The sequence below is a fragment of the Peromyscus californicus genome, unplaced genomic scaffold, assembly GCF_007827085.1.
Source record: "Peromyscus californicus insignis strain IS unplaced genomic scaffold, ASM782708v3 Scaffold_1__1_contigs__length_55948999, whole genome shotgun sequence".
In the NCBI taxonomy this organism is placed as follows: domain Eukaryota; kingdom Metazoa; phylum Chordata; class Mammalia; order Rodentia; family Cricetidae; genus Peromyscus; species Peromyscus californicus.
In genome coordinates, this window is record NW_026294492.1 from 30,447,052 (window position 1) to 30,462,044 (window position 14,993).

At 41.6% G+C, this 14,993-nt stretch overlaps 1 protein-coding gene across 9 annotated transcripts in view; it reads right to left on the reverse strand.

The window, feature by feature from the left end:
• The window catches only part of Map4k3 (mitogen-activated protein kinase kinase kinase kinase 3), a 157,482-nt gene that overhangs the window by 26,947 nt on the left and 115,542 nt on the right, over positions 1-14,993 (reverse strand). For 5 of the 9 annotated variants that reach the window (XM_052746381.1, XM_052746383.1, XM_052746387.1 and 2 more), the window contains 8 exons: positions 10,663-10,721; positions 9,006-9,038; positions 5,302-5,340; positions 4,978-5,031; positions 3,745-3,787; positions 2,249-2,408; positions 1,013-1,125; positions 79-120 (listed from right to left, as the gene is read on the reverse strand). In XM_052746381.1, the coding sequence (XP_052602341.1) occupies positions 79-120; positions 1,013-1,125; positions 2,249-2,408; positions 3,745-3,787; positions 4,978-5,031; positions 5,302-5,340; positions 9,006-9,038; positions 10,663-10,721 (543 nt within the window). The remainder of the gene's footprint in view (positions 1-78; positions 121-1,012; positions 1,126-2,248; positions 2,409-3,744; positions 3,788-4,977; positions 5,032-5,301; positions 5,341-9,005; positions 9,039-10,662; positions 10,722-14,993) is intronic. The other 4 variants (XM_052746385.1, XM_052746382.1, XM_052746388.1 and 1 more) reach the window with 1 other exon arrangement.

Below are 14,993 nucleotides of genomic sequence, written 5' to 3' on the forward strand. Positions count from 1 at the left end.
ACACAATCAAAGATACACACCGAAACAATTCCCACTGTATTTAGTTTGAAAATCAGTTATTTGAAACTTAGTACTTACATGCACTTTAGGTGTTGGGGGAAGACCATTACTAATTGGCTTCTAGAAAAGGAACATGTATTATTGTTATTATTATTATTAATTAATTAATTTTTTTTCTGCTATGTGGCAAGAAAATACTGTATTTCAAGCTCATTTCTTTGAATAAAATACACAAGTGTAATATCACCATAAAATAGCTATCTTTAACTTTCCTATATTCTTTCCAGAGTTACTTACTGCTCCCCAAACCAGTTTAGTGTACATCCTTTCTCTAGGTAACTGTATACACTTAACATATAATAGCTTTCTGGGCAGTATTTGTTATCTGCAGTGCTGGTCATCAAACTCAGGACCTCTCACATGACAGGCACTCTACCAACAAAGACTAGAGTTTAAAGAGTCAGTTCTCATCATGGAGGATAACCAACTCTTGGTGAACGATCCCAGTGTGAAGGGTTAGACTAGCTGTTCTCAACCTGAGTGTCGTGATCCCTTTGGGGGTTGAACGACCCCTTCATAGAGGTCGCCTAAGACCATCAGAAAACACAGATATTTACATTACAATTCATAACAGTAGCAAAATTACAGTTATGAAGTACTAATGAAAATAATTTTATGGTTGGGGGTCACCACAAAATGAGGGACTGTATTAAAACTGTATCACAGCTTTAGGAAGGTTGAGAACCATTGGGTCAGACTTACATAAAGGTCACGATTTATAATGTGCTAAATAAAAGTGGATCCAAGTTTAAACAAGGAGGTTATGTCAGTTTACCTTTACAAAGGTCCCTTCATGATTTAAATAAAATACTATCACAATACTCAATAGACTAAATTATCAATATAGTAATTATGGAATACACAATTGCTATGGTTCCAGTCCTTGTAAGTGTGACCCTTGCTATATAGTGAGAAAACACACAAGTGTGAGTGTGCAAACGTCAACACTTACGGGTACATCCTTCTTCTCTTTTCTGGAAAGGTTTGTGCCTCGATGCTCACTCTGTTGCTGATACAAAGATCCATCTCGTTCTCCATTTAGCTGGAAGGAGCTCACTCCATTCCCTTCAATAAGGTATATTTAGATATATTGTGAAAGGATGATTTTTTTTTTTTTTTTTTTTTTTTTTTTTAAAAGATTTATTTATTTATTATGTATACAGAAGAGGGCATCAGATCTCATTACAGATGGTTGTGAGCCACCATGTGGTTGCTGGGACTTGAACTCAGGACCTCTGGAGGAGCAGTCAGTGCTCTTAACCTCTGAGCCATCTCTCCAGCCCCGAAAGGATGATTTTTTAATGAAAGATTTCATTAAGACAATTATGAAAGAGGAAAGATTTATTTTGCACTTGAGATCTCCCATTCAGAACCCTCATCCCTGGAGTGTTATATATGTTCTTCCTCTTTCCGGCATATCAGGTAAATTTAAACTCAGCTCGTATCTGAGTAAACATTTATTTTCATTAAAAAGAGGAAAATAGTAAATTCATAATTACTTTCAGTGAACGGACAATTCATACTATATACAGTTACCAAGAAATGGTAACAGCTCTTTTAAAGGCTCCTCTGCTATCCAGAGGAACCTTCACAGTGATGGAACAGCACCTTCTAGTGCTAATTTATAGACAGGACCTACAGGTATCAATTATTTTTCTAAAAGGATTAAAATAAAGGAGTCAAAGAAAAACACCCTCATCTTTCCTAAGAGGAAGTAGGCTATAACCAAACATGTTTCCTTGTCTCTCCAAAGCTTGACTTTGACTAGATGCTGCATTAATGCTGAAGCGGACTGGGAATGCTAATGGCGCGGAGCTGCAGAGACGGCTTGGCAGCTAAGAGCTGGTGCTGCCAGGACCCGGGTTCACGGCTCAGCACTCTATGGTGGCTCACAACTGTCTACCTCCAGTTCTGGGAACGCACACACTCTTCTGGCCTCTCCTGGCACCAGGCAGACACTCACACACATGAATATAACAAAAAATGGGGTCAATGTCCGGGCTGGTTCACCAGGGATCCTGTCGTTGACTGCACTTTGTACCCGGAAGCAGAAGGCAGAAAAGAAGTTGAACAGCTACTGCTCTTGCCATCTCCCCCACAAAGGAATGTCCATCACCTCTAGACAGTCCCTTCACTTCTTTGAGAACAAACACCTGTAACAGACTGGAGTCTGCCCCGCCCCCCTCACCTAAAGCTGCAGGCTTCTGTGGGGGTAATCTGGGGGGAGGCGGCCTAGGTGGAACGTGGGATGGCTTTGCTGGGCTCCCCGATGAGGGACATCTCTTGATTGTTCCTTGATTACCATCCTCAGCAGCAGGTGCATCCTGTGGTATGAAGATGGACTTAGGCTGAAATAACACAGAAAAGGAAACCAGTGATTAAACATACGATTACTTTCCTTTAGCAAATATTATTACGTATCAGAGACTTTCAAACTGTGCTCACTAGAGGAGTGTCAAGGGTATTTAAGATTCAGGCTTTCTTGTTACTTAAAAATTCTCCTAAAAATGTACATAAAAACGTGCTGGGTTCTGCAGCTGTGGAAGGAGGGACACGGATTGAAGGTTTCTATTTCCTTCTATTAGTGTCTCATAAGCCTTCCTAAGTAAAAATATTCTTGTCTTCTGATTATGCTCCAGCTTAACTGCATCTCTTTTAAGTACCGAAGCTAATCAACACTTGTCAGGTTAATCTAAACTGTCCCTTGGACAACTCGGCATGTTTATGTGAAAGTGTAATCTTCCAGATTAGGGCCAACAGAAAGAAGACAGCTAGTAAACTACTCATCTCCTGGAGAACACCAGCACAATAAGACAGGATGCCCGAGAACTTCTTGTGAAGACAGTGGTTTGCTTCCACGGGTGCCCTTACGATGCCTACCATGCAATCTCCACAAGCAAGCACAGCACCTTTGACCCGTGAGAATTGAGGTGTTCTCAGTAACACAGTGAAAACAAAACACTGTGAGAAGCCGAGACTGGGAAGGCTCCAACTCACACTGCAATACATCTTACTTGGTAATTAAACTTGTTACACATAGAAACCTATAAAAGAATGTACCATTCTGCTATCTGTCCACTCATTTTATCCCTTAAGAAGCCTGGAGATATGCTACATACGTGTATGAAATGAAAGAAAATCCTGTAAGGTGGGATTGCTTTATTATCCAAGATGACTTTGTTAGGCACAGGGTTAGCTCAGTGCAGAGCGCTTGCCTGATGTGCAAGGGGGCCCAGGTTCAATCCCCAGCAGAGCCAGGGAAAGCGGGGGTTGTCATTACATTGTTCTCCAAAGCTGCTGTCCTATTTTTGTATTTTTAATTTACAATTATTTTCTGAAAATTAAATGTCTGTGACAGTAGTTTATCCTTTGTCCACTCTCAGCAATCAATTAATGGTAGGTTACAGATTTTAAGGAAAAAAATCTTATGAAAATGTAAGATTCCTAGCAAGGTGGAAAAAATACCAATCTAGAAATTATTTCAAAGTATAGTTAAAATGTATTACTTAAATAACTACTGAATCGTCATTTTTAAAAATACGAAAGTGAAATTATGTTTAGATAAAAATCATCAACTCCGAGTGTTTGTTTGTGGCTGGAAACAGGAAAGCTACCGTAACGGAGTCAGCAAGTTCTACAGTGGAGAGCAGCGTGCGGGGTCAGGGGGAGAGCCAGCCTGCCTACCTTTGGTGGCAGAGGTGGTGGGACTTTTGCTTTCATGGTTGAACTAAAAACACAGAAGATATAGAGTCAGAATTCTGCATTTGACAAATGAATTATTAAACACAACTGTTTTTCAAAGATACAGAAGAAATACTATTTCTAAAATATTTTGTAAAATGTCCAAATTCTATTAAATGAAACATTCAGAAGTAAGCAGGTAGATGTGCATCTTCTTGGTTTCAAATGCCACAGTGATCCAAAGTGGAAAGATGACACAATTCTATTTTATTTCAATCAAAAGGTAAATAAGGACATAAGTAGCAATTGGGCTGGAGAAATGGTAAGGGCACAAAATACAGCACACAATATGTGTTGATTTCTCTCCTGCGGTGGTGATAAAATTCAGACAAAGGGCTCATTCCAGCTATAGTTCAAGTGTGTGGTCCATCATGGCAGAGAGTCAAAGCTGCATGAACCACATCAGAATTTACACAGTCCAGGGTCCTCTTACCCAGAAATGGCCCCACCCACAGTTAAGAGGGGTCTTCTCACATCAACTAATCCAATCAAGACAACCCACCACGTGTAAACCCAGAGGCCTGTCTGACAGGCAATTCTGGATTTGTCCCAATTCTATGTCTTCAATTAGTGTTACAGACTGACATTTATCTCCCTAAATTCACATACTGATGGGAGAATCCTCAATGTGATGCACATAAAGCCATGGCTTTTAGGAGGTCTTTGAGGTGAAATGTAGCTATAGGCTTGATAGGCGTGAGAATAGGGAGAATGACTGCCCTCTGCCCCACCACATACACACATCAGGAAAGGCCATTGAACACACAGACGGAGGCAGGAGCTTGACAACGAGTTCAAGGTCATCCACATGTACATAAACACATTCCCGGACAACCCGGACGACAAGAGACCCTGTCTCAAAGCCAGGGTTGGGGTTGGTAGGTGCACAAGTAGACGGAGGAAACACCAACTGGGCCAGGACCTAGATCCTGAATTTCCTAGCCTCTAGAGCTGGGAGAATTCAGTTTCTGTGCAGCCCACCCAGTATAAGGCATTTTTGTTATCCCAATATGAAGCTCATTAATCCAAGTGGAATAGAAAAACCCCAGCACAGAGACTGTGGTACAACCCAAGACTGTGTTATTTATATTAAAACTACCATCACTATTAAGCCCTAGAACTATGACACAGGTCAAATGAGATCCTTTTTTTACCAAAAGGAGCAGGAGAACCTACTGTTTAGAGTCGTCTTCACCCCCTTCATCATCTTCTAGGTGGGCCACGTGTCCCCTAAAGAGACCAGACAGCTCGTTAGACGGCGAACCTCCCCAGGGCAGCTACAGAGATAAAGGGGGGCTGACTGCAGGCCAGGACTGTCTGGCTGCTTCTTTGTAGGACAGACTGACAACTAAAACGGACGAACCACACAAGACAGAGACGGGGAAACGACTTAGCTCGTCTATGACGTAAGAAAGTACTTCAAGCTTAATTAAAAGTTGTAATTACTGCTCGTCTATGACGTAAGAAAGTACTTCAAGCTTAATTAAAAGTTGTAATTACCGTTGATGTAGTTCTTCTTCCACGGACTTTAGAAGACTCCTTAAAAATAAACGAGAAGCGTGAGGAAATGGCGTCAAGGACGTCACTTCTGTTCCCTATGTTTGCCCCTAAGTTTCCTGACTACGTCTGCCACACTGACCACTTCCATGCCACCAAGCTTATGTTTTAATGAGACAGCTCTATCTTTGATTGCTAATGTCTTAAAAATGTATCCTAAACGAACATAAATGAATACATTCTAATACCGACTGAAATTACTGACTCAAACAGGAGACGATTCAGCACGAAATGCCACAACAAAACTGATAAAACAATTGCAGGGTCGGAACCAGGGATTTCCAGGACTCAAATTCTATCAGAATATTACACCTGACACCAGACATTATGTTTTCTCTTTCTTAAAATAAAGAGGGTGACACACTCTGGCAGACATGGAACTCAGCATGTTGGCTTTCTGCGGAAGCATGCATGCATGAGCTGTGAACACATGGATGTGGCAGCAGCCCGCTTTCTCGGGGGACACTCGCTCACCTGAGGCCTGGCCTCCCTCCAATGGTGCACAGGCAAACATATATACACTTTTGTGAGGCTAAGGCTGTGTCAGACCAGCTCTGAGGGTTTTACCATCAGGACTGACGTTTTTAAAAAGGCTTGAATGTTCAAGAAGGTGGGAGAATTGGGGTGTTCTTGAACGTAGGCAATTGAGGAAGCACAGCCTTCTCCGGGCTGCTGCAGTTACTGGGAGAGAGGTATTCTCCCTAAACCTTCTAAGTAGTTCCTCAGTGTTCTTGGACCTCACACCATGAAACCCAGAAGGCATGGTTTCGTGGATCATGAGCAGAACCATCTTACCCATCAAGGACTTTAAGTAGGCTAGCCTGAGAAGTTTTCAGAACGACCAGTTATGAATCTGGAATCAACCACTCCGAGTACTACCGTCCCTAGAAAGAAAGGCTGAGGTGCGGTAGGTAGTTCAACATCCTGCTAACTGTGAAGCTCTCCCAGGACCAGCTCTAGGCAACAGGAGCTTCCGGCTAGGGGCAGTGTGACAAGGGAGGGCAAAGCTGGCCTGAAGCTGAATCCCGCTGCTACCTCTGCATGCCCGTGGCCTTGGATAAGTACTTCAATTTGAATGGGTACCCTTCATTCATCTGATGTAAAATGGGAGTTACACTAGGAGAGAAAGTGTTTGAAGCAGCCAAGAGCTGGATGCAGGCAAGCACTTAGCGTCTCCCCCCCTCCCCCCAAGCACTGCACTCCGTGGTCTCAAGGGCTCCCTTCGAGAAACACTCGCCCAGGTTAGATCCTGGAGAAACCTGTCGCCCACAGGAGGGTCTTCGAGGTCCTACTGCCTGCAGAATAGGTAACTTTTCTACACTATGTCTGCTGCTGTTTCCTAGAAACTGCTCAGATACGTGCTAACAGATTAAATTATGTAGAAGACAGGAAAACTCGGCTATCTTCCAGTAGTGTGATATGAAAAAAAAAAAAGGAAGCAATGCCATTTCCTTATTATTATTACTTTGTCAGAGGAAAACTCGCTCTTTTCCTAAGAACGCTGCCTGTTCCTGTGCCAGCAGTGCCCAGCTGGGCTGTGCAGGTGTGGCTGCGGTTACTCCATCCAGTCACATGGGGGCCAGGACAGTGCTACCAGGAAGGAGCAAAGAGGAGGCATTTGAGCGGGTTCTTTAGGGGAGGGCTTAAAACTGTACAAACATGTGTTTTTATTAAAGGTGAACATATATTACTATTTTAAAATAATTCAGCATTTTTGGAAAATCCTTCGTTTAACTTTCCACACTAAAATGCTACACCAGCAACAGGAAGTCCTCAGCACGGTGATGCTGCAAAGGGACCCTAGGTCACAGACTTGAGAAGTGCAGTCTTCCCAAGCTAGGCCTGGTTTCTCTGGGCCATGGTGGGCTTTCATACCATCCCAGAAGCTGGGAAGCCAGCGTGGCGGCAGATGCCTGCAATCCTATCACTAGCCTGGGCTATAGGGCCAACAGGCAGTTATAAACAAACAAGTGGGAAAAAATACTTTTTCTGAGCATGTGGCAGTATTTTTTTTAGGCATTAGGATTTGAAAGTAATTAGGAAGACAGTCTATATACAGTTTTACTTTCTGTTAGCACAGCCGTGGGATTCACACGGCATTCTAGCTTTGTGTGTGTGTCAGGGGTGGGGGGTGGGGGTGGGGCATGATTACTGTAGCCAAGGCTGGCCTCAAACTTGCTATGTAGCTGAAGACAGTCTTGAACTTCTGATCCTCCTGCCTCCACTTCCTGAGTGCTGGGGTAATAGGTGTGGACCAGCGCATCCATTTTTGGTTTTTGTGTGTGTGGTGCTGGGGATGATCTGAGGGCTCTGTGGCAGCCAGCAGGCACCCTCCTGACGGAGGGACAGCCCAGCTCTGACACAGGAAGTTCTCTAACAACATCGTCCCTATTTATGTACCTCCAAGTCTCTTTCTATGGATTAAGGTGGTGTGCTGACAAGCTGTACAGTTCATAAAGTCACAGAAAGGGCACGTGGCCCACTTTTGTGGCTTTACAACAGAGAAATTGAGGTACAGTTCAGTTTGCCGAGTGACCCATTACAGCACCCATAGCTGACGGCGCTGGAGAACACGTGACCCTGAGTTATTCACCACCAGGCTCTATCTGCACAAAAAGAAAGCCACTTGAACTTGGCTAGTAAGGGATTTTTGCTGATAGAACTGAATCACTATTGAAATGATGGAAAATTTGATGGAAAAAAAAAACTAAATTGGAGCAATGAATGAGCACAGACTTAAGTGACAAGGCAGGAAACTGAGGTGGGAAAGGTCTGAACTGCCATCAAGCATTCAGCACATCTGGATTAGCAAAGGGCCATGCGGCATGTTACCAGTCTTACAACTGCCAGGCTGACTCAAAACCACCTGTGTATGCACTTCCCTGACGGTATCTAAAAGCAAGAAACTGGTATTTCTCTAAAGCTGAAGAGGAGTTTGACCTGCTTCCTACCGTAACTGACAATTACTCAGTAGCTACTTACACCTGAAAACAGCAAGTGTCTAGTAAGCCCCACGGGAACTAACAGTTCATCACAGTTACTTACTCCTCCCTTAGCGAAGAGGCAGGTACTATTATTATAATCCTCACTTTACTAGAGACAATGGTAGTCAAGTGCTCACAGGAAGAGCCAATGCAGGCTGGGCATGGCCTTAGCTACCAGAGTAGTCTGCTGTGGGGAACTAGGATCTGACCCACACTTTACTGCTATCCAGGGACAGTTATCTTTACAACTATGCTCTATGATCCCAGATACAGTTTGCTTTTCTTTTAAAAATAAATGCTTTAATTAAAAAACTGTAAAAAAGCTCAGAAGAACTGACCCCAGTTATACCAGAATTCAAAAGAAAGGGTGTTAGCTGCTGAAGTTAAAGAACATGCCTTCTGTTGCAGAAAGCAAAGTCCGTGTACCAAACCTAACTGACAGTTCCTGAGGGATCTGGACTAGGCAGAAACCCATCGAGGGACTCTGTCTACCTGATGCCCTTTGTGAGAGCAGGAGATCCTGACTTTTAAAGCGCTGCCGAGCAGCAAGAATAAAGCAGACATGGCATACAGTAAGGGAAGTGCTACAGCCATGCTCACGTCACATGAACGTATACACCTCCACATCAAACACAGCAGGGCTAAGACTTCCGGCCAACCTACCTTGCCAATGACTCGTTATATAGAATATAGTTCCTTAAGCAGGGATCCAATTCATCAAAAAATGAAGGGTGGGCAAATTATTAACATTTTACCTAGCCAAAATAGCTATACACACTAGATGTTCAACAATAAAAAAAAAAAAAATCCGACAATGGGAACTAGGAAATCTGGAAAAGCACTTATGGCTGTATTATTTTGCATTTTGTGAGCACATTAATTTTAAATGAAAGGGTAAGTGATATATAGTCAAACTATTCAGCCTCTTTAGGTACATGAAAATTTGGTTGTATCAGGTCCTTACAACCAATGACATCATCATTAGAAAAGACATTTAATTAACTTTTTAAACTCACTACCCCACAACGACACACAATCTATTCTTGCTATCCACTAGAACCAGGACAACTTATAACAGCAATTACTGTTTAGGTCAAACTACATTTAGGTAGTAATTTAGGCAAATTACTATTTAGGTCAAACTACATGTTCTACCAAGGGAATTTTATACTTATCTTCCACTTTAAGAAAGACAGAGGCTACTGGATGGTGCATACCTTTAATGCCAGTACTCAGGAGGCAGAGGCAAGGCAGAGGCGGAGGATCTCTGCAAGTCTGAGGACAGCCAGGACTACATAGTGAGACTTTATCTCAAAATATATGCATGAATAAACAAACAACCAAAAGACAAAACAAGAAGAAATACAGAGGCTAATGACTAATGATAAATTCCTAATATTTTATATCTAATTGAAATTCACATTAAATGAGCTTAGCAAACTTCAGCTTTTCATTCGAAGCCTTTTCTCTGCACTGGAAAGTGTACTGAGGTAGGAAAAAATTGAAGTGTTCAGATTATAGAAAAAGGAGAAAGTTCTGATTTTCAGTACTCTCCGTTAAACTAAGGTATCTGTCACCGATCATCATTTCTCAACTGCTTAACTTAAAGTATGGGAACAGATGTCTCAGTTCTCTCGTGCAGTCAAGATTGAAATTTTAAGTTCTAATTCAGTATGTATGTTCATCCCCAGAATACTCTGGTAATTTAAATTCTCCCTCACAAATTGGCTTATAGAGTGAGAATTCCTATCTGAAATCAGGAAATAAGAAGGTAGAAGGGCAGCCTTGACCGGACCTTGGGTTCTAAACTCTGGCATCTGATGAACTTGTAGAAGTTTGTCAACGGTCGAGTTAAGGCTTTCGGCACTAGACAGCGCCCGGCTCAGAGTAGGAATTACTAGCTGCTGAGTTTTTCTCTCACATGAAATAACTTTTAAAAGCTCATATCCATTTTTATTACTAGTATTCTTTGTAAGATTATCACTAAATTTAAGATGAGGATTTCTAAGTAGTGTGAATAATTTGGTTGTTTCCAGAGGCCAGCACATTGGGGAGCCACCCAAGCAAGTTTAGAAAGAACGCAGCTTCTGAGATGCAGATTCAGCACAGCTGGAGGACACTGTAACAAGAGAGATCTGCAGGTGAGGTTAAAGGATGACAACCACTAACTCTACATGGCCAGCAGAGGGCTATGGGAAAGTCAAGAGCTCACTGCCCAACATCTACCAGCTCAATGCAATTTACTACCTTAAATATGAAATATGAAATATAATATCAAAGACAATTACTTTGCATTTAAATTTTAAAAGAATTTACTTACTTGTTTCCACCTAAAAAGTAACTACTTTGGTGTCCTTGTCCATACTCTAACTGTAGATCCTGATGGCATGAAGCAGAACAGTTAGCACAGCAGTACAGCACTCACCATAAACTAACACATATTATTTTAAAAAGAAAAGTCCCAAGCCCCAAATAAATCTGTATTGCTATATACTCTTAAAAAGAAGGCATGGTGGCACTTTCAACAATACAAGATGTAAGTCTGTAGTCCTGATCTTTGTTATTTAAGTATTTTTCTGGGAATTTTTTCCATATGACAGCTACAAGTCTCATTTGTGGCTATTGTTATTGTAATTAGTATTTGTAAAAAATCAGCTTGTAAAAAGAAAAAAGCTCAAATAAAGTATTATCAAGCTATAATGAAGCAAAAAAGAACAGACTACGCAACCAAAACCATCTTTGACTTTGTACGTGGCATCTGGAATGACCGTGTATATATACACATTCACATATTTCTATTGCTGCTTCATGCAGGTGATTAATGTTTTACGAACATAAAGCTGTGCAGAAGTGAGGTATGCATGTGAACTTGTACAAGCCTGCAAACTAGAGGTTTAGGAAGATTTTAAAGTTAAAACAGCAAAGCTTAAGATGAATACGGAGAGTCCTTCCTTACTTAAGCATTTGACTGCATGCTGCAGGTTGCAGAGAGCTAAGAATTAAAATCCAGAAGAATGAGCAATATATGGGCTCCACTAAAACACCTTCTTGAGAAGAAGGCATCACCCGGCAGCCAGAGCAAGAACCAAGCTGCCTCCCTCCTTCAAAGAAGCCGCTGTACTCCAGTCACAGGTGTAAGGAATCTTCTGTCAAGGGGACTTCAGATGTGGGACTGGGGCTCTAGATAGGTCACCTTGGGACAACCTCCCAAGGTCTCACAGAGTTTACCACACAGATCTCCTCCAGCACTTACACTGAATTTTAATGTCTACAAGTCTCTTACAGCAGTAACCAGGCCATGACCTCTTCAAACACAGGGGGAAAGGTCAAATCTGTCTGCCCTCCTCACAGTCAGGGTCTAACACACCCCTGACACAAGACTGTGTTCTGAGTGTAAACACTTGCTCAACTGCCACCTCTTTCGTCTCCTGGAAACAGATAAACACTTCCCCAGGGTACAGATACTCAGAATCACAAACATCCCAAGTCTAGAATCTAAGATTAGAACACAATTCCATGCAACACACTGTACTTTAAAGTTAACTTTAAGGCCTGACCAAAAAATATCTGTTGAAAATAAAAATATTGACTTAGATAAGGCTCAAATTTTGTCCTCTTCAATATTCGCGTGCAGTCGTGCACACAGTAACTGTTCTTACCAACGACAGCGAAGATAACCCATCATAAATGAAAAAGCTTAGTGGCTGTCCCCACTGGTGTCAAGTGAAACTCCAACGGAAAAGGAGACTCGTTCTCCTTAATTACAACATATCTTAATATGACCCATCACCAAGTCATAAGCCTCCAACTACTACTTCACTTTCCAGTTTTAGAGCTCATGACTTTGTACTTTATGCACTAGAACCAGCTAATAAAGGACTCATCTCTACAGATGCTCTAAGTTCAAGCTTCTTGTCTTCAGGTACAGATGACCAAACCCTATAACCAGAGCAGTCACAGCTGTAGCAATAGAATCTGATAAACTTTTAGACAACGGCTTCAAAAATCTATGTATGTGCAGAGTGGATTCTGTCTTCTACTGATGTGTAGGAATGGCCGCTTAGATGAGAGATGATAACCAGTAGCAGGTTGACAATAATGAGCAGAAAATGAAAACCAGTCAAGGTCAGGAGTGTATATAAGGAAAGGGAATTATTTAAAATAACTAAAGGGATATTTTAATAGAAAATCAGGCACAGACTCATATATATTCAGGCCAGTAGAGTATGCATGTTGTAGGTACACTCAAGTTTGATGATGAAGCCGAGTCCAGTCCTTGTAAAACTGAAAGGGGCTATTCTTCATTCATCATTTCTCTCCTGAACTCAAGTTACACTCTAATAACCATGTGGATCGTCAAGGTGGGTCAGCGAGGTGAGATTCCTGGCACCAAGCCTGACTACCTCAGTTCAATGCCCAGAACCAACACGGTGGCAGGGAAGAAATGACATCTAAAGGTTGTCCTCTGACCTCCACCCTCAACGTGGTGTGCCCCCCCCCACATCATGCACTACACAGTAATAACACATTTTTTAAAAAGTATTTGGAAGCCACTCTATATTAGAAAAATGCTATCAAAATTATGTTTGGGAAGCACTCAAAATAACCAAGGTGATGGCATCACTTGGCTATCTTTGATAAGTTAAATGAGAATACACTTGAGCATGCAAGCATCAGAAAAGATAGCAGCATTAAAGAATTAATGAATGATAATGCTTAATGACTCAGTAATGTCAAAGCAGTAACAACATACACTGAGAACACGTGACAACTTAGGAGAGATTCAACCTGGGGGCTCAAACAACAGTCCGAAACAGTTACCCCAGCACATGCTACAGAACTTTATGGGAGAGAAAGTCCTAACTGCAGGGGCTATTTTCACTGAGGAGCAGGGAAGGCTATTTCTAAGTCTAGGGCAGGAATTCTAAGAAAACAGAAAAGAGCTAAGAGAGGCCAGGGACCTCACTGTGAGACACTGGAAAGGGAGGACATACTTACTCAAGAAAACCTAACTGTAGTGGTTTTATGTCAGGTCACCTTGGAAGACTACAGTCTGTACCAGATGGGAAAAAAGCAGGAAGTCAACAGAACTGAGACAGTTGGACGGATGGATGGACGGACGGACACACACACACACACACACACACACACACACACACACACACCAAGAAAAGAGCAGGAGAGAATATTTTTTCTCATAAAAAAAAGAGAAGAAATTATGGCAGGAGTAAGAATGGCTAGTAAAAATTTCCTTTTTTTTTTTTTTTAGCCGAGCGGTGGTGGCGCACGCCTTTAATCCCAGCACTCGGGAGGCAGAGCCAGGCGGATCTCTGTGAGTTCGAGGCCAGCCTGGGCTACCAAGTGAGTTCCAGGAAAGGCGCAAAGCTACACAGAGAAACCCTGTCTCGAAAAACCAAAAAAAAAAAAAAAAAAAAACAAAACAAAAATTTCCTTTTTAAAATGGAAGATGATGTAAAGAAATAAGCTGGAAATGAATCCAAGATAACACAAAACAAATTCCTTTTAAAGTCAGAGAAGCAGGTTGAGTTGGAAAACGGTCTGATGACTGATCCCCACCAGGTGACGAAGACTGAAGGGCCGTATCTGAAGAACATGACTTCCACACTGAATCTTAGGAAGGTCCTGGGTTAGACTATTATTCTCTATGCCCTCTCCTAAGAGTTGGCATGGGATTTTAGCTGGGCACAGTAGAGCACACCTACCATCTAAGCACTTAGGAGGCAGAAGCAGGTATATCTTGAGTTCAAGGCTAGCCTATCTCTATATAGTGATCCTATCTCAAAAGAAAACAGGACAAAACAATGAGCAAATAGATAACCTCAAAAACCAAAAATAGCATTTTATTATTAACTTTCACTCAACTATCAAAAATTAGTGAGTAAAATTAGGCACGTTATTAAAATAAACAGCATCAGCTGTGACAGATTTGAAATATAATCTTTTAATCTAAAGATATGTAGATCAAACAGACCCATTTTTATGACTACAGACAAAATTCTTACTATTCAATTATTGCTTCCATGATTTTTAGTAATGTCAGCAGTTTTCAAAATTCAGACTTAAAATGTAAACAAGGCACAAACCTGAAATTCCATTCTTCTGTTATATAAAGTTTTGGTTCTTTAAAAATTACTCTTGGGTAGGAACAAAAATTGAGGGTATAACAGTCAAAATTCATTTATAAAATCACGAATACTCTCAGTACTTAGAAATAGCTGCTACCCTGGCCTGTCTATGCAGCAAGGTAAAGGCAGCTCCTTTTGCATTCCCCAGACCCCATGCTGAACTCCTGATGGTCCTCCTGCCTCTACCTCCCACTGCTGTGAGTATAGGCATGTGCCAGCACTCCTGTAGTAAACACCCATGAGAGCTGAGGTGGATGGATCCCTCACACTCGCTTGGACAACTACAACCACAACTAGGAAAGAAAGAAAGAAAGAGAGAAAGAAAGAGAGAAAGAAAGAAAGAGAGAAAGAGAGAAAGAAAGAAAGAGAGAAAGAAAGAGAGAAAGAAAGAGAGAAAGAAAGAAAGAAAGAAAGAAAGAAAGAAAGAAAGAAAGAGAGAAAGAGAGAAAGAAAGAAAGAAAGAAAGAAAGAAAGAAAGAAAGAAAGAAAGAAAGAGAGAAAGAAA